This window comes from Malus domestica, chromosome 07 (assembly GCF_042453785.1).
Source record: "Malus domestica chromosome 07, GDT2T_hap1".
NCBI classification, from domain to species: Eukaryota; Viridiplantae; Streptophyta; class Magnoliopsida; order Rosales; family Rosaceae; genus Malus; species Malus domestica.
In genome coordinates this window covers 32,200,218-32,218,142 of record NC_091667.1, presented here as the reverse complement: position 1 = coordinate 32,218,142, position 17,925 = coordinate 32,200,218, and the positions used below count along the sequence as shown (strand labels likewise).

At 37.5% G+C, this 17,925-nt stretch overlaps 1 protein-coding gene and 2 long non-coding RNA genes across 7 annotated transcripts; all 3 read left to right on the top strand.

Moving 5' to 3' along the window:
• The first annotated feature begins 920 nt into the window (after window positions 1–920).
• LOC103439595 (uncharacterized) lies at window positions 921–2,963 on the top strand. Of its 3 annotated transcripts, none has more exons than XR_011583149.1 (4): window positions 921–1,426; window positions 1,798–1,870; window positions 2,310–2,454; window positions 2,595–2,963. It is a non-coding gene; the product is annotated as an uncharacterized lncRNA (long non-coding RNA). The 3 variants fall into 3 exon arrangements; XR_011583148.1 differs by lacking the exon at window positions 921–1,426 and adding an exon at window positions 1,465–1,693; XR_011583150.1 differs by lacking the exon at window positions 921–1,426 and adding an exon at window positions 1,469–1,538.
• Window positions 2,964–4,167: 1,204 nt separating this feature from the next.
• On the top strand, window positions 4,168–5,751 carry LOC139197608 (uncharacterized). The gene is made up of 3 exons (XR_011583147.1): window positions 4,168–4,485; window positions 4,808–4,880; window positions 5,619–5,751. It is a non-coding gene; the product is annotated as an uncharacterized lncRNA (long non-coding RNA).
• A 3,624-nt stretch (window positions 5,752–9,375) lies between these two features.
• LOC103439597 (U-box domain-containing protein 35) lies at window positions 9,376–14,193 on the top strand. Of its 3 annotated transcripts, none has more exons than XM_070825450.1 (11): window positions 9,429–9,623; window positions 9,729–9,809; window positions 10,266–10,492; window positions 10,604–10,725; window positions 10,808–10,929; window positions 11,493–11,683; window positions 11,788–12,032; window positions 12,229–12,330; window positions 12,423–12,851; window positions 12,940–13,689; window positions 13,830–14,193. In XM_070825450.1, the coding sequence occupies exons 3-11, from the start codon at window positions 10,300–10,302 to the stop codon at window positions 14,010–14,012; spliced, it is 2,337 nt and encodes a 778-aa protein (XP_070681551.1). In that variant the 5' UTR covers window positions 9,429–9,623; window positions 9,729–9,809; window positions 10,266–10,299; the 3' UTR covers window positions 14,013–14,193. The 3 variants fall into 3 exon arrangements, with proteins under 3 accessions (XP_008376383.1, XP_070681551.1, XP_070681550.1); XM_070825449.1 differs by having other exon boundaries at window positions 12,220–12,330; XM_008378161.4 differs by having other exon boundaries at window positions 9,376–9,809.
• The last annotated feature ends 3,732 nt before the right edge of the window (window positions 14,194–17,925 follow it).

Sequence of the window (17,925 nt, the reverse complement as noted above, 5' to 3'; positions counted from 1 at the left end):
TATTTTTTAAAGTTTATTTCTAAGTATTTTTAAGTCTTTATCTATCTTCGTCTCATAGTTTGCATCTTCTAACTGAAAAATTTGTAGGTCTTCAATTCACAGTATCCAAATCACCTTAACTAATTTTCTCTCATTTTATCTTCAATTGTGGTCACTCTTGTTTTACTTTGGATACTCTTCTTAATCTATCTTTTTAATGGAAACAAATGATCATTATTAATTAATTTGTATAATCCCCAAAATATTGGAGTCCAAATTTGGATGTAAAATCAACAAATTTTCTCTTAGATGGAAAATAATTTTAAATTTTAGCACTAATATTCTAGAAACTCATGGAGTAAACATGCATGCCACCAAAATTCACTTAAGAAAAACGAATACAAACCACTCACTTTGGGCTTAATACTCATAATTTAGACTTCACCTCCGCTTTCAAAATTTTCTATGATTTTTCCAATACTTCCACAAAAATATTGACTGTATCAAAGAAAATTTAAACACTAAATGAAAATAACTCTGAATTGTAATACCCATATTGGAGTAAACATGTCACCAAAGCAATCACTTAAGAAAAATGAATTTAAACCACTCACTTTGGGCTTAATTGGATGTTCAAAATTCTAATTAAGAGCATGCACGGTGCATGCATTCAGACTTCAGAGACATTATACATACACATGCAAAGTATCTTATGAAATCTCGTGCAGCTTCCAGGAAATAACCAGTCAAGTTCTATGCACCGGCTGCTAACTAATCAGTCAACTATATATAATATAAAAGGACTTTAACATGCTTATGTCTCTATCTCCTCGTGATGTCTGATAGTCACAGAATCATAGGCCAACAACCAAAGTAGGTCCCCTAATAACTAACTTCTAATTAGCAAATAAATAGGAGAAAGTGAAATCCCATGGTGGTTTACGAAGCATCGAATTTGCTCTTATCCTAAGCCTTTTAGGATAAGAGTCCAAACGCGGTGGATTTTCAAACTCTTCCGTGAAGCAGTCCAAGATTACAACTTTATTTCTTGTTGAGCCGAAATTAATACGGGTTAGAAAAGAGTGAAAAAAAAAATGTCGAAAATTCATGTGGAAAACAAAGCAGCCTCCTTCAATTGTACCTTTAAGAGCATTTCCATCCGTTTGTTTTGGGCAAGAGTAATTGCCCAGAACAACTTCAACGGGCCAAAATAAGGAGAGCAAGTGGTGGCACGGCCATGCTCACTCAAATGCCCGTGTAATTTTAGTCTTGTCTTGCGTCATCAGGCAAGGTTGACGTTTGCCAATGAAGCTTGCATTGCAACAGTGGGTTCTATTGCAACAGCTCCAACAGAAGAACCCAACAGCTCGATGACGCGGTGCATGAGAGCATTGGATTTTCAACAGCCTGATCTTGACCGTTGGATAAGGAGTTACTAATATTTTAGGTGTTTCTTTAAATTAATTATTAGTTCTGATTTTCGACAAGTGATAGATACAAAATCAAGTTTACATTGCTTTGAAAACAAATATAGACTAAAAAGTCGTACAAGAAACAAGGTTACTCAAGTTGGTCCTTTTTTATTTATTTGATTAAAAAAATCCAATAGATAATTATATTTCGTTTTTGTAGCTTTCAGATATACCATATAAGAAATGCCTCACGAATCACGAGTCACGAGTCATGCCAAAGTTAGGCTCTGAAATTTTTAGAGGCGAGACAAATTTAAGCTTGGTTGCATTTGTGAGGTCATCTGCTTCTGACCAGCTAAAATTCCAATTCTGCAACTTGTGGTTGAATGTTAACATGTTTTTGCAGAGAGAAACATAAATGGAGCTCTTTTCTCAATAGGAGTTCAGAAAAAGTTTGAGTCTTGAAGCTCGACCATCTGGTATGCTGTTCTTCTTTTGTTTTCTGTGCTTTGTTTTTCTGTGTTTTCGAATTTGTGTTGTTCTTTGAACTTTTGAGTGGCGGCTAATTGAATATTTGTCGGGAAATGATTTTCGCATACTTTTTTATTATCTTGAGTTTTTACGTTCTTTTTTTTTTTTTTTTGCTCATCTTTTGTTATTTTTAGATATTGAATCGAATAAAGCAAGAACATGTGTGCGTTGAAGAAGAAAAAAAAAGCGTGCGAAAATCATGATTATTTCGAAATTTTTGTTCTTTTTCGTAGTTGGAGGATTGTTTTTTGAAAATTCACTTTTGGGTCTGCAATTCAACTTCTCTCTCTAATTTACTCCTATTTACTTCATTTTTATGCTAATTGTTGTATTGGAAATGCTAAGTTATTTACTTATGCTTCTGTTTTTTGCTACTACTTGCTACAGAGGATTTGCAGTGTCACAGAGGAGTGGTAGAGCAATGGATGGCACCACACTTGAGAGATTGAAAGAGGTTGCTGATACAGCAAAAAATTCAGCTCCTCCGGTTCAATGCCTACCTCCTAACCACTTCATCTGTCCAATTCTTAAGGTACGCATAATCTTTGGCAGTTCAGTGTCAAATTCTTACTGTTAAACACAACATTAGCGAGTCTCGACGTGTGACAGAATACATAGTTTTTTATGACTTATTCCACCAAGTAATCTGTATGCCGTGTTCTTTTGTTACAGGATGTGATGGATGAGCCATGTGTGGCCGCAGATGGTTACACTTATGACCGCAAAGCGATCGAGAAATGGCTCGAAGAGAACGATAACTCACCGATGACAAATTTGCCATTGCCAAACAAGGATGTTATACTAAACTATACTCTTCTTTCTGCAATTATGGAGTGGAAGACCAGAAAACAATAGCATGTTCCTTTGTTAATTGTTACTTTTTAGGGTAACACTGGTGGGTTAGTTTATTGCGAGGCTGGCATTAGGTAGCGTTCAGGGTTGAATATTTTGTAAGTTGTTGAATTCGTCCATGGTTTCAAATTTCAATGGAGTTTCTGTTTTATCCAATAAAAAAAGAAATATTGAGATTCAAGAACCAAATGCCAAAAAGTATTTTATTGGAGGACACGAATGAACAAATTGTCAAGACTGGCGTGCTAATCATGCGACGTCATTTGAGAAAGTCACTTCAAAATTGCGGCAAAAGTGTTGGGACAAGAGGATGTGGTTCTCTGTCATACCAATGTGCCACGTGTCATGTCATGTACATGACCAAATTATATATTTGTTTGGTTTGGTCCTATGGTCTAAATTGGCATAAGGTTTATAAAGCACAAGATCTTGAGCAAAAAGTGTCAAATTCATTGTAGTGCAATAGTGATCATATGGGGTATATGAAAAACGAGTAAATCATTATTTATACTATAACACGCGAACACGTAAATTGATTAATAATATTATGTAATAGCGTGACCGTTATATTATCAAAATTTTGCTTTGTCTTGAAGAGCAACTCATATTCTCATAAATATTATCACAATAACATATTGTGCCAATAATATAATGTTGAGTGAAAGAAGCTTTTGTATCATTTGAAAAAAAAATTACCATGATTAAGGTGAGAGTTCAAAACTATTACGGCAATTCAGGAGAGGAAGAGTTTTGAATCCCGAACGTATAGGTAAAAACTCAACATTCTATCCACTAAAAGACCACATAAGGGAACTTTTGTATCATTCATATTTGCAAAATGTCACGATAACAACCCCTACCAGTAATTATTATTATTATTATTATTTTGGATGGTCATAATAATGTCATCTCTCACAGTCGGACCCAGAGCAACTTATACCCACCCACCCATATATTCATATGGCAGCTAGAGATCATATAATTGAATCCGGATACTTTTTGTGAGGCCATCTTCTCTGGACTCAAAGAAATTAATATTTTAATAAATAGTGCAGTACCATATTTCTTACCATTTCCAACCGAGGGCCAAATGGCCATAGGTAGAGGTGGAAAAAAATACCGAATTTCCCAAACCAAACCGAAAAAATTCCTGAAACCAAACCGAAAAATTCCCGAAACGTTTGGTACCCAATACCAAACCAAACCAAAATTTTTGGTATGGGAATCGGTTTCAAGTTTTCGTTTTTTCGGTATTCCCATACCGAACCGAAATAAAAAATATATATATTATTTAATTTTTAAATATATATTTGAAATTGTAATAGCCGTCGGATTTGGTTGAGATTTAATCTCAACCGTTGAATAGAAATCAAATCTACACTTACACTTTGTCTCTCCCGTCTCTCTCGACTCTCAGTTCACTCACTCTCTCTCGCCGCTCGCCTCAGACTCAAACCCTCACCTCACCACCCTCATCGCCGATTTGTCTCTCCGTTTTCGAATCCGGCCACACAAGTGACTCACCTGAGTCACATCTCTCTCGACTATCACCTCTCTGATCTCTTTCTCAGTCTCTCTCGATTTTTCATCCCACACAGAGTCACAGTGGATGAGCCTTCCTTCATGAATCATGGCCATCGGTGCCACTCTCATTTTGAGTCTCTCTCGATTCCAATCATCCAGTGCATTGTGCAATTCTCCCCCAAATCAGGTAAAGTTCACAAGCTAATTTAGGGTTTGAATTTTAATTTAGGGCTGGAATTCGAGATTAGGGATTGTGAAATTTAGCACTTGGAAGATAGAGTATACTGCATACTGAGGGTTTAGGGGTTGAATTGGTGTTGGAATTCAAGATTAGGGTTTCTCTTCTATCACATAATCACAATTGAAGCATAAATTTGTTACGGGTTGATAGTTCATAGTTAATAGTTGTAGCAATAATTGTAGCTACTGAAATGAATTTCAAGAGTTGGTGTAAATTGATGAATGGAGTTCAGAATTAACCGTGGGATTTTGGAATGTTTGTAATGCAGCACCACAAATGTATTTACAGTTTGCATTTGGTCAGAAACGAGAAGGGAGGAAGCACGCAAGCAAGAACTGGAGGTATTGTGGCAATACAGTCAATGTGTTAATTTGCATTTGCATTTGCATTTGTATACTAATGAAGTTGAACAAATAGGACTTGACTGTTGTGCAATCTGAATATTGCTATCATTTTTTTGAACTCAGCATTTACCTGCATTATTGTTGACAACGAAACGTGAGGACCTTTTCATATATCTATTATGCTCCGTCTTTCTCTCTCTTTCTCTCTCTCTCTCTCTTCATTTTGAATCTGATTTGATGCATATGAATGTAGCTAGTGTTAGGCATCGGCCATGGTTGCTCTCCTTGTTATGTTTTTATGTTAACAATTATCTACGAAAAGCTTGTTTCCTTTTTTTTTTCGTAAGAATAGTTGCGAAAAACTATTGCAACCTGTGTACTTATTAATGAGATGGTGATTATTATGTTGAATGTTTCTGGATGAAGGTTACCATTTTATGATTTTATTCCACTATATTATGAATGTGACATTACATATTAGAACATCCTGCAATATATGTTGAAGAATATAAAAATTACAAGATAAGCTGGAGCAACAGATGAACTCTAGTGTTATGTTGATCAATGATCATTGTATCATGATTCATGCCTTTTCGAATGAAGAATGATCAACATTTTTAATCTATTGCCATAATCGAATTGACTGTAACTTCTTTGGTCCTGTTGATTATATGATATTGAATCTCTTTGGTCCTCTATACTTTAATTTCTGATGTTCCTACATGATTTTTACAGGTTGTCTAGCGTTTTCAAGAACTTTTTGCCCAAACGAAGTACAAAGAAGCTACTGAGCTTGTTGCGGATACCTGTTGCTAGATTTTAGGTTCCCATTTTGCTTATGTATTTGTACATGTTTCTTTCTTTAAGCAATATTTCTCTCTTAAATTTTTAGTCCAATAGCCCAAAAGCCCAAAACTATTTTGGGATTCCCAATTGTCCGAAAGCTCGAAACTATTTCGGGATTCCTGAAAATTTGGTTTGAGATCGGTATTGAATTTGGGATTCCCGAAAACTTCGGTTTGGGAATCGGGACTTGCATTTCGGTTCGGTATCCCATACCGAACCAGCCCAAGCCATAGGGCTCGTTTGAGCCCTGTCACAAAAAACCATCTTTAACCGAAGGCCAAAGGGTCATAGGGCCAAACATAATTTATTATTTAAATTTAAAAACTACAATAACTTAAATTTAAAACATACAACTTATATTTAAAAGCTACAACTTAAATTTAAAAACTACAAATTAAATTTAAAAACTACATTAATTTAAATTTAAAAACTACAACAACTTAAATTTAATATTCATAATCAACATCATCTTCATCTTCCGCCATTGTAGAAGTATAGTTAGAGGTAAACAACTACTGCTGGGTTATAATATTTTTTTTTCCTATCAAAATAGGCTTTACTCATTGGAGTGTAATTCGAAGTGTTCCTTTCCATATTCTTATCATCCATCTCTTCTTGTATTTGTTTGGTCCGTTCTTCATGCCTACGATTCTTTTCTTCCGCGGCAATAGCATTTTGCTCCGTCATTAATCGCAATAAGGCCGCCACTTCCTATTGAGCGGCGTAATCATCATTTGCCTTGCCCTTTTCCTTCAACCTTCGGGCCTTGTTTCGTCACATAGCCCTAGATTTGGAACCTTCACCCGAAGACGGATTTTCTACCCTTGTTTGTTGAATGGTAGGAGATTCATCTTCATCCATATCTACAGCTAAGGATGCAGTTCTGAATACCGGTGTAAGACCTACTCTATGTTGAGGTGGATCTTCAAATAACACCCACCCTTTACAAATTTCCCAACAACTGTGAAACTGAAAAGGTTTCAAGCTGCCCTCCATATAAAATTCATTCGCTTGGCGTACCTAGAAAATATAATTACAAAAATTAAAGAAAATTAATTTATGAAATTATATGTAATATAATTAAATATTTAAAATAAATTGTGAAAACACTTACTTCATCGTAGTAATTAGCGTTGTTTTCATGTCTACTTGCAGCTACTAACAGTGTGACATCCCACATCGCCCAGGGGAGTGATCCTTAAATGTATATTCCTATCCCTATCTAGCACGAGGCATTTTGGAAGCTCACTGGCTTCAGGTTCCGAACTCCGAAGTTAAGTGAGAAGGTGGCTAGAACACTCCCATGCTGGGTGACCCACTGGGAAGTTGCTCGTGAGTTCCCAAAAAACAAAACCGTGAGGGAATGGTAAGCCCAAAGCGGACAATATCGTGCTACAGTGGTGGAGCGGGCCCGGGAAGTGGTTCACCACGGGCCGGGATGTGACAATTGGTATTAGAGCCTAACCTTGGCCGTGGTGTGCCGACAAGGACGTTGGGCCCCTAAGGGGGTGGATTGTGACATCCCACATCGCTCAGGGGAGTGATCTTTAAATGTATATTCCTATCCCTATCTAGCACGAGGCCTTTTGGGAGCTCATTGGCTTCGGGTTCCGTCAGAACTTCGAAGTTAAGCGAGAAGGTGGCCAGAGCACTCCCATGATGGGTGACCCACTGGAAGTTGCTCGTGAGTTCCCAAAAACAAAACCGTGAGGGAATGGTAAGCCCAAAGCGGATAATATCGTGCTACGGTGGTGGAGCGGGCCAGGGAAGTGTTCCACCCCGGGCCGGGATGTGACAAACAGTGCTTGATGACATTTGTTCAAACCTGGCTAAAGATGTTTCTTCCATCTTGAAGAACAACTCTTATGGTTTCAGATATTCGGAGGAGTGGTGCATTCGTAGAACTCTAAGTATTTTTTGGACACACGAGTCCAAACACCTTCACTTGTTTGAGAACTCCCCCTCACACTATCTTCCGACACCCATCTAGAAGCCTTGCAAAGAGTTTCATCTTCTTTTCGGGTCCAATCTCTACCTTTCATTGCAGACGAGGCCATTTGAAAATTATTGAAAAAAATTGAAGGAAATATTTTTGGAAGAGGTAAGAAAATATGAAAATTGAAATGGTGTAGGAATGGTGAAAATTTTGTGAGGAATGGTGAAAGAATGGTTTAGGTATTTATAGGAAAAAAATGAGAATTTTTTAGAATTTAAAAAAAAAAAAAATAAGGTTTAGGTATTGAAATGGTGTGGGATGTTACATGTCACCAAAGCAATCACTTAAGAAAAATGAATATAAACCACTCACTTTGGGCTTAATTGGATGTTCAAAATTCTAATTAAGAGCATGCATGGTGCATGCATTTAGAGACATTATACATACACATGCAAAGTATCTTATGAAATATCGTCCAGCTTCCAGGAAATAACCAGTCTAAGTTCTATGCGCCCGCTGCTAACTAATCAGTCAACTATATATAATATAAAAGGACTTTAACATGCTTATGTCTCTTTCTCCTCTTGATGTCTGATAGTCACAGAATCATATGCCAACAACCAAAGTAGGTCCCCTAATAACTAACTTCTAATAAATAGGAGAAAGTGAAATCCCATGGTGGTTTACGAAGCATCGAATTTGCTCTTATCCTAAGCTTTTTAGGATAAGAGTCCAAACGCGGTGGATTTTCACTCTTACGTGAAGCAGTCCAAGATTACAACTTTATTTCTTGATTACAACTTTATTTCTTGTTGAGCCGAAATTAATACAGTTGTACCTTTAAGAGCATTTCCATCCATTTGTTTTGGGCTATGATGCACAGATACTTCTGTTTGGTCCCGTATTTCGTATTTGATACTTGATCGGATACGATACTTGTCCAATACTCTCGGATACTCGTCCGACACGTATTCTGATTGATGGACACAAATTTGACATGATGGATATGCGTATCCTACATTTAGGATACACGTATCCTGCATTTAAGATACATTTACACTTTCAAAAAAATGTAATGAGGAAGAGAAAATTAATAGGAGACATCTATAATTGAAATTTGCTAAATACAAAGAGCTTCCCTCTAATTAAAACCATGAATACGACTCTCACACTTCTTCTACTGTATAAAGAGGATTAGATTTCGAACTTTCCTTCTCTAACAACTCAAATGTACTTGAATTTGAATGATGAATTATGTTTTAAAATGTATATTTTTGTTGCTATATATATTTTTATTTGCCGTATCCATAGCGTATCGTATCTTAATTTTTAGAGATTTTCTGTATCGCGTGTTGTGTCGTATCGTATCGCCGTATTCGTATCCGTATCCGTATCCATGCTTCATAGGTTTTGGGCATTAGTAATTGCCTAGAACAACTTCAACGGGCCAGAATAAGGAGAGCAAGTGGTGGCACAGCCATGGTCGCTCAAATGTCCGTGCAATTTAAGTCTTATCTTGCGTCATCAGGCAAGGTTGACGTCTGCCGATGAAGCTTGCAACGGTGGGTTCCATTGCAACAGCTCCAACAGAAGAGCCCAACGGCTCGATGACGCGGTGCATGAGAGCATTAGATTTTCAACAGCCTGATCTTGACCGTCGGATAAGGAGTTACTAATATTTTAGTTGTTTCTTTAAATTAATTATTAGTTCTGATTTTCCACAAGCGATAGATACAAAATCATGTTTACATTGCTTTGAAAACAAATATAGACTGAAAAGTCGTCCCAGAAACAAAACGAACTGTTCCTCAAGTTGGTCCTTTTTTATTTATTTGATTAAAAAAATCCAATAGATAATTATATTTCGTTTTTGTAGCTTTCAGCTACACCATATAAGAAATGCCTCACGAGTCACGAGTCACGAGTCATGCCAAAGTTAGGCTCTGAAATTTTTAGAGGCGAGACAAATTTAAGCTTTGGTTGCATTTGTGAGGTCATCTGATTCTGACCAGCTAAAATTCCAATTCTGCAACTTGTGGTTGAATGTTAACATGTTTTTGCAGAGAGAAACATAAATGGGGCTCTTTTCTCATTAGGAGTTCAGGAAGTGCTTAAAAGTTTGAGCCTTGAAGCTCGACCACCTGGTATGCTGTTCTTCTTTTGTTTTCTGTGCTTTGTTTTTCTGGGTTTTCGAATTTGTGTTGTTCTTTGAACTTTTGAGTGCCGGCTAATTGAATATTTGTCGGGAAATGATTTTCACGTACTTTTTTTTTTTCTTGAGTTTTTATGCTCCTTTTTTTTTTTGTTTTTTTTTGTTTTTGCTCACCTTTTGTTATTTTTAGATATTGAATTGAATAAAGCAAGAACATGTGTGCGTTGAAGTAGAAGAAAAAAAGCGTGAAAAAATCATTTTTCTTTCGAAATTTTTGTTCTTTTTGGTAGTTTGAGGATTGTTTTTCGAAAATTCACTTTTGGGTCTGCAATTCAACTTCTCTCTCCAATTTACTCCTATTTACTTCATTTTTTTTTGTACTAATTGTTGTATTAGAAATGCTAAGTTATTTACTTATGCTTCTGGTTTTTGCTTCTACTTGCTACAGAGGATTTGCAGTGTCACAGAGGAGTGGTAGAGCAATGGATGGGAGTGAAATTACTGGAGAAGGTGTAAATTTCTCACCTCCTCCCTCAGTTGTTGGCATTGCTATCAGTGGGGACAAAAATAGCAAATACATAGTTAGGTGGGCTCTGGATAAGTTTGTTCCGGAGGGAAATGTTTTCTTCAAGTTGATTCATGTCCGGCCAAAGATCACCGGAGTTCCAACACCAAGTAAGCTTTGCTTCTTCGGGTTTGCGTGTCGCGAAACAAGTGAATCTTATGTCTTGAACAATTTTCCTTGTCTATGGTGTCTAGAAATTCTTGTTCTTGTTGTGATTGTAGTGGGAAGTCGGATTCCTATTTCGCAAGTACGAGAGGACGTAGTAGCTGCTTATAGAAAGGAAATGGAGTGGCAGGCAAGCGAAAAGCTTGTTCCATACAAGAAAATGTGTGCTTCTAGGAAGGTAAAACTTTCTTGGTCTTTGAAGTTTGATGGTAAGAAAATCGGAGGTGACAAAAGCGTAATCCGCTATATTTTGAATGCAGATGCAAGTAGATGTCGTACTAGTTGAATCGGATGACGTTGCAAATGCAATAGCAGAAGAGGTTGCTAAGTCTGCTATATGCAATCTCGTCTTAGGTGCCCCATCTCGTGGCATTTTTAAAAGGTATTTTGTTGAAATGCAGTCAGATAGATTAACACATGTTGGACCTTTCTAATCATTTGTTAGTTGTTCAGATTTTCTTCTTGTTTCTTTGGTCCCCGAGCATATATGATTTGGTTATAAAACTTTCAGGCTGTCGTTATAAATCACATGTCGGGTGGTCTGTGTGCCTTAAGTTGGAGTCTGTAGAACTTATAAGGTTGAGTTACTTCGTTAACTGAGGTTTGTGCGCGTTAAAGGGGATGAAATTTCTCACAGACAGCCTTAGTATGTTCACCCTTTGCGAACTTAAAAGCTAATAGAGAGAGGATATAAGTTTGGATAAAGAATTTGTGCTAGTTATCTGATAAATCAATCAATAGGTTCTGGATGGGTTCGCATTGAACTTCTGGTGAAGAAAAGATCCGCGAGGCACACATCCGCCTACATACACGCACACACTCAAAGGCAAACTAATATTACTAATTAGGAATACAGAGAATCATCCATGTATCTTCTTTGTATTTTGTGAGCAATTGTGTCAGAATTGCTTTGTGAGTGATCATGTTAACAATTAATGCTCTTAGGAAACAAAACGGACTCTCCTCAAAAATCTCAGCCTGCACTCCAAGATTTTGCACCGTGTATGCTGTTTCAAAAGGAAAGTTGTCATCAGTACGCGCATCTGATGCTGAGTCAGTTGAAAGCGTCAAATATGAAAACAGTGACACATGTTCTGTCAGCAGTTCTTCGAGTAACACGTCTAGTTCACAGACAGGTAAGGCACATGACTAAGGTTGAATGTCATCTTCATATGTAGTGTGCTAATGGTGCTACCTATGCAAGTAGATGATTATTTAAATCCAGTCTTCTGTTTTCCAGGCACAGATCGCGGCTCGGTTAGTTCAAACTCTCATTTCCGTTCTCCTTCTTTGCCAATGCAGCGGTTTCAAGCTCTTACAAATATCAACCAGACCCTTCTTAGTACAAAGAAAAATTCAAATGACACCATCCATTCTAGATGCCAATCTCAGGATCTTGGAAGCTTTGTTACAGATTGCCAGTCATGGACTTCAGATCAAGCGCCCACCTCAGACGTGGTTACAGACTATTCACCGGAGAGCCAGGTAGCACTTCCTGGCTTCTTTTGACTTGGTTAGATGGTGCTTCTCAATGAATTATGCAGAAAAAGGCATAGTTGGAAGTTCATATATGAGATGTCGTTTATGAATTACGTTGTGGGTAGTTCTCTTTGATTTCAACAGTATGAGAGTTGTATGTTTTTCAGTAGTGATTGAATTGATCAATTTCCAGACATCGCAGGCGACTTTCAACCTGGAGTTAGAGAAGCTAAGAATTGAACTCAGACATGCCAAAGGAATGTATGCAATGGCTCAAAGTGAGACTATGGATGCTTCTAGGAAGGTAGGCATTCTTATCCTTGTTGACAGCAAAAACTTCATGGTTCTTAATATCTTTAATTTGGATAGTAAGAAATTTTCCTTTTTGATATTCAGATATACAATTTAAATAAACTCCGGTTGGAGGAAGCAGTAAGGCTCAAGGAGATAAATTCTATGGAGGAGAAAGCGATAGTATCTGCAACACAAGAAAAGGAGAAGTATGAATCTGCTAAGAAGGAAGCTGATTACATGAGAGAATGTGTCAAAAGAGAAGTTGCACATAGGAGAGAAGCAGAGATGCAAGCCATGCATGATGCCAAGGAGAAAGAAAAACTTGAACAAGCACTTGTAGGTCCTGTGCAACAATACCAGAAGTTTTCATGGGATGAGATTGTTACATCCACCTCATCTTTCTCCGAGGATCTCAAGATTGGAATGGGAGCGTACGGAACTGTCTATAAGGGCAACTTTCATCATACAACTGCAGCAGTGAAAGTCCTTCACTCTATAGAAAATCGCCAAACTAAGCAATTCCAGCAGGAGGTAAGTGACAATCATGACATAACGCAGTAAACTAATTATCCTTCCTGCATGTACTGAACACTATCTTACATTTCATTTTGGCTTGCAGCTTGAGATCTTGAGCAAAATCCGCCATCCCCATTTGCTTCTCCTTCTCGGTGCATGTCCTGATCACAGTTGTCTAGTCTACGAGTACATGGAAAACGGTAGCTTGGAGGACAGGTTGCTGCAGAAAAACGGTACACCACCTATTCCTTGGTTTGAGAGGTTCCGAATTGCTTGGGAGGTCGCCTCAACTCTCGTCTTTCTTCACAGCACAAAGCCAAAACCAATCATCCATCGTGATCTGAAACCGGCAAATATCTTGCTTGATCATAACCTTGTGAGCAAGATTGGCGACGTTGGCCTTGCCACAATGCTTAATTCAGATCCTTCTATGTCCAGTATATACAGCGATACAGGGCCTGTTGGCACTCTCTCTTACATAGACCCCGAGTATCAAAGGACAGGAATAATCTCTCCACAATCGGATGTTTATGCTTTCGGAATGGTGATCTTGCAGTTGCTTTCTGCAAAACCAGCAAGAGCTATAACACATCTGGTAGAAACAGCTGTTAAGGATAAAAATTTGACGGATGTTTTGGACCCTAAAGCAGGTCATTGGCCAATGGAAGAGACAAGGCAGTTGGCTGAATTGGGATTGAGCTGCGCAGAGCTTCGACGCAGAGACAGACCTGACTTGAAAGAACAAGTAGTTCCTCTACTTGAGAGATTGAAAGAGGTTGCTGATACAGCAAAAAATTCAGCTCCTCCTGTTCAATGCCTACCTCCTAACCACTTCATCTGTCCAATTCTTAAGGTACGCATAATCGTTGGCAGTTCAGCGTCAAATTCTTACTGTTAAACACCACATTAGCGAGTCTCGACGTGTGACAGAATACGTAGTTTTTTATGACTTATTCCACCAAGTAATCTGTATGCCATGTTCTTTTGTTACAGGATGTGATGGATGAGCCATGTGTGGCCGCAGATGGTTACACTTATGACCGCAAAGCGATCGAGAAATGGTTCGAAGAGAACAATAACTCGCCGATGACAAATCTGCCATTGCCAAACAAGGATGTTATACTAAACTATACTCTTCTTTCTGCAATTATGGAGTGGAAGACCAGAAAACAATAGCATGTTCCTTTGTTAATTGTTATTTTTGAGGGTAACACTGGTGGGTTTGTTTATTGCGAGGCTGGCATTAGGTAGCGTTCAGGGTTGAATATTTTGTAAGTAGTTGAATTCGTCCATGGTTTCAAATTTCAATGGAGTTTCTATTTTATCTAATAAAAAAAGAAATATTGAGATTCAAGAACCGAAGGCCAGAAAGTATTTTATTGGAGGACACCAAGGAACAAGTTGTCAAGACTGGTGTGCTAATCATGCGACATCATTTGAGAAAGTCAAAACACGTTCGATGTGTGGTTTTAAGTCTCTTCAAAATTGCGGTAAAAGTGTTGGGACAAGATGATGTGGTTCTCTGTCATACCAATGTGCCACGTGTCATGCCATGTACGTGACCAAATTATATATTTGTTTGGTTTGGTACTATTGTCTAAATTGGCATAAGGTTTATAAAGCACAAGATCTTGAGCAAAAAGTGTCAATTTCATTGTAGTGCAATAGAGATCATATGGGGTATATGAAAAACGAGTAAATCATTTATTTATACTATAACACGCTAACACGTAAATTGATTAATAATATTATGTAATAGCGTGACCGTTATATTATCAAAATTTTGCTTTGTCTTGAAGAGTAATCCACATTCTCATAAATATTATCACAATAACATATTATGCCAATAATATAATGTTAAGTGAAAAGAAGCTTTTGTATCATTTTTAAATTTTTTTACTATGATTAAGGTGAGAGTTCAAAGCTATTACGGCAATTCAAGGGAGGAAGAGTTTCGAATCTGGAACGTATAGGTAAAAACTTAATACCATATCCACTAAAAGGCCACATAAGAGAAATTTTGTATCATACATATTTACAAAATGTCACTATCACAACCGCTACCTGTAATTATTATTATTATTATTATTATTATTATTTTGGATGGTCATAATAATGTCATCTCTCACAGTCGGACCCAGAGCAACTTATACCCACCCACCCATGTATTCATATAGCAGCTACCCATGTATTCATACGGCAGCCAGAGATCATGTAATTGAATCCGGATCCTTTTTGTGAGGCCATCTTATTTAGCCCTCTAAGAAATTAATATTTTAATAAACAGTATAGTACCATATTTCTTACCATTTCTAACCGAGGGTCAAAGAGTCATAGAGCTCGTTTTAGTCCTGTCACAAAAAACTGTCTCCAACCAAGGGCCAAATATAATTTATTATTTAAATTTAAAAACTACAATAACTTAAATTTAAAACCTAAAACGTATATTTAAAAACTACAACTTAAATTTAAAAACTACAAATTAAATTTAAAAATTACATTAATTTAAATTTAAAAACTACAACAACTTAAATTTAATATAATCAACATTATCTTCATCATCTGCCATTGTAGGAGTATAGTTGGAGTTAAACAACTACTGCTGGGTCATAATATATATTTTTTTCCTATCAAAATAGGCTTTACTCATTGAAGTGTAATTCGAAGTGTTCCCTTCTATATTCTTATCATCCATCTCGTCTTGTATTTGTTTGACCCGTTCTTCATGCCTACGGTTCTTTTCTTCCGCCGCAATAGCATTTTGCTCCGTCATTAATCGCAATAAGGCCGCCACTTCCTATTGAGCGACGTAATCATCATTTGCCTTACCCTTTTCCTTCAACTTTCGGGCCTTGTTTCATCACATAACCCTAGGTATGGAACCTTCACCCGAAGACGGATTTTCTACCCTTGTTTGTTGAATGGTAGGAGATTCATCTTTATCCATATCTACAACTGAGGATGCAGTTCCGAACACCGGCGTAGGACCTACTCTATATTGAGGTGGATCTTCAAATAACACCCACTCTTTACAAATTTCCCAACAACCGTGAAACTGAAAGGGTTTCGAGTTGCCCTCCATATACAATTCCTTCGCTTGATGTACCTAGAAAATATAATTACAAAAGTTAAAGGAAATTAATTTATGAAATTAAATATTTAAAATAAATTGTGAAAACACTATTTCATCGTAGTAATTAGCGTCATTTTCATGTCTACTTGTGGCTGCTAACAGTGCTTGATGTCATTTGTTCAAACTTGGCTGAAGATGTTTCTTCCATCTTGAAGAACAACTCTCGTGGTTTTGGATATTTGGTGGAGTGGTGCCTTCCTGGAACTCTAAGTATTTTTTGGACACACAAGTCCAAGCACCTTCACTTGTTTGAGAACTCCCCTCACACTATCTTCCGGCACCCATCTATAAGCCTTACAAAGAGCTTCATCTTATTTTCGGGTCCAAGCCCTAGCATTGCAGACGAGGCCATTTGAAAAGTATTGAAAAAATTGAAGGAAATATTTTTGGAAGAGGTAAGAAAATATGAGAATTGAAATAGTGTAGGAATGGTGAAAGAATGGTTTAGGTATTTATAGGAAAAAATGAGAATTTTTTTGAATTAAAAAAAAAAAAAAAAAAACCAATGGTAACTGCCGTTAGCTAGCCGTTAGGGATTCAAAAGGGCTGGCTCATTTGGGCCGCCCGGTTGGCCCTTTGGCCTACCCTCGGTTGGAGATTGTTTTTAGGCTATTTTCGGCCCTCTGGACCATTCAGTTGGAGATGGCTTGAGATTCCAGGGATTCGTGAATTATATCTGTTCATCGTACATCGTGCAGTAAAAAATCATTTTAAATATTTTTATTTAAAATTAAATACAAACAGTACCTGATAAAAACTGATCGCACGATGTACAACAAACGGACACGATTTACAAATCCTTAAAATCCTCACAAAAGGATCCGGAGGGGATCCTGTTGATAATTAAGAAACGAACGTGGGGAAGAGAAAGTGACAATCCAATTGGATTTAATTTGATGTGATGAAACGAAAGAAGTTTCCAATTTTGAAATCTTAGAACAGTCCAAGTTAAATTATTTTGGGACAAGTTGATAGGCCTGTTAAAGTAGGAATGCATCATCGACATTGCTGATATTATATAAATAACATGTCACATTTTTGTAGCCACAATGTTATTGATGCGTTACTGATGATATTGAGATAAAAAAAATCCATTTTCAATGAAAAAAAAGAACGTATGTTACATAGCCGAGCTACGAAACTTGAATTGTTAGGTTATAAAAGAGGCGACCTTAGGCTAATAAGGCTTTCTGTTTTACGGGATCCAAGTGTCACGGGCCGCATGTTAAAAACAAAGAAAATGCCCAAGACATCATATATCTAAGCCCATAAAGCCTTGTCTTCATGGAAGCTTCTGGAACGTCCCGGAGAAATCAAGAACGTGGCGGAGCATTCAAGATAATCTAGGGCATTCCGGAACATTCCACACAAGTGTACATATTTAAGCCTCACCTAGAATAATCTAGATTAGGCAAGTTGTATCTAGAACTATGCTAGATATTTTTGGATGTAAGTAGGGGATTCTAGAACCCTCCATTGAGGAGGTGACTTAGGCCTATAAATAGGAGGTAAGGCCATTTGGCCAAACCATCCAAGAATTGTAAGCAATTGTAAAGTTCTCTTAACTTTCAATACAAAGCTTCCTTTCTCCCATCTTCTAAGTGATCTTAGCATTCTCCAAGCTATCTTAGCTTTCTTTGTGATTCGATCCGGGGAAGCGAGGCTTCGAAGGCTTACTTAGCTTGTTCATCGAGGTATTCAAGTCTAAGTGCCGCACGGGCGGAAGGCTTAAAGAGTCATCCCGTGACAGCTGGTATCAGAGCCAAGCTCGTGAATCACTTGAAGGAAAGTAGGATATGGCAAGTGGAGAGATGGTGTCCGGAGTCTCCGATCTAAGGGAGCGTACTGCCGAGGTCCAAGACGTTGCCAAGAGCAAGCCAAAGTTAAAGGACTTGCAAGCATCGATGGAGACCATGGAAGAGCGACTCGAGAAGGTGGAACGAACCATACTCGAGT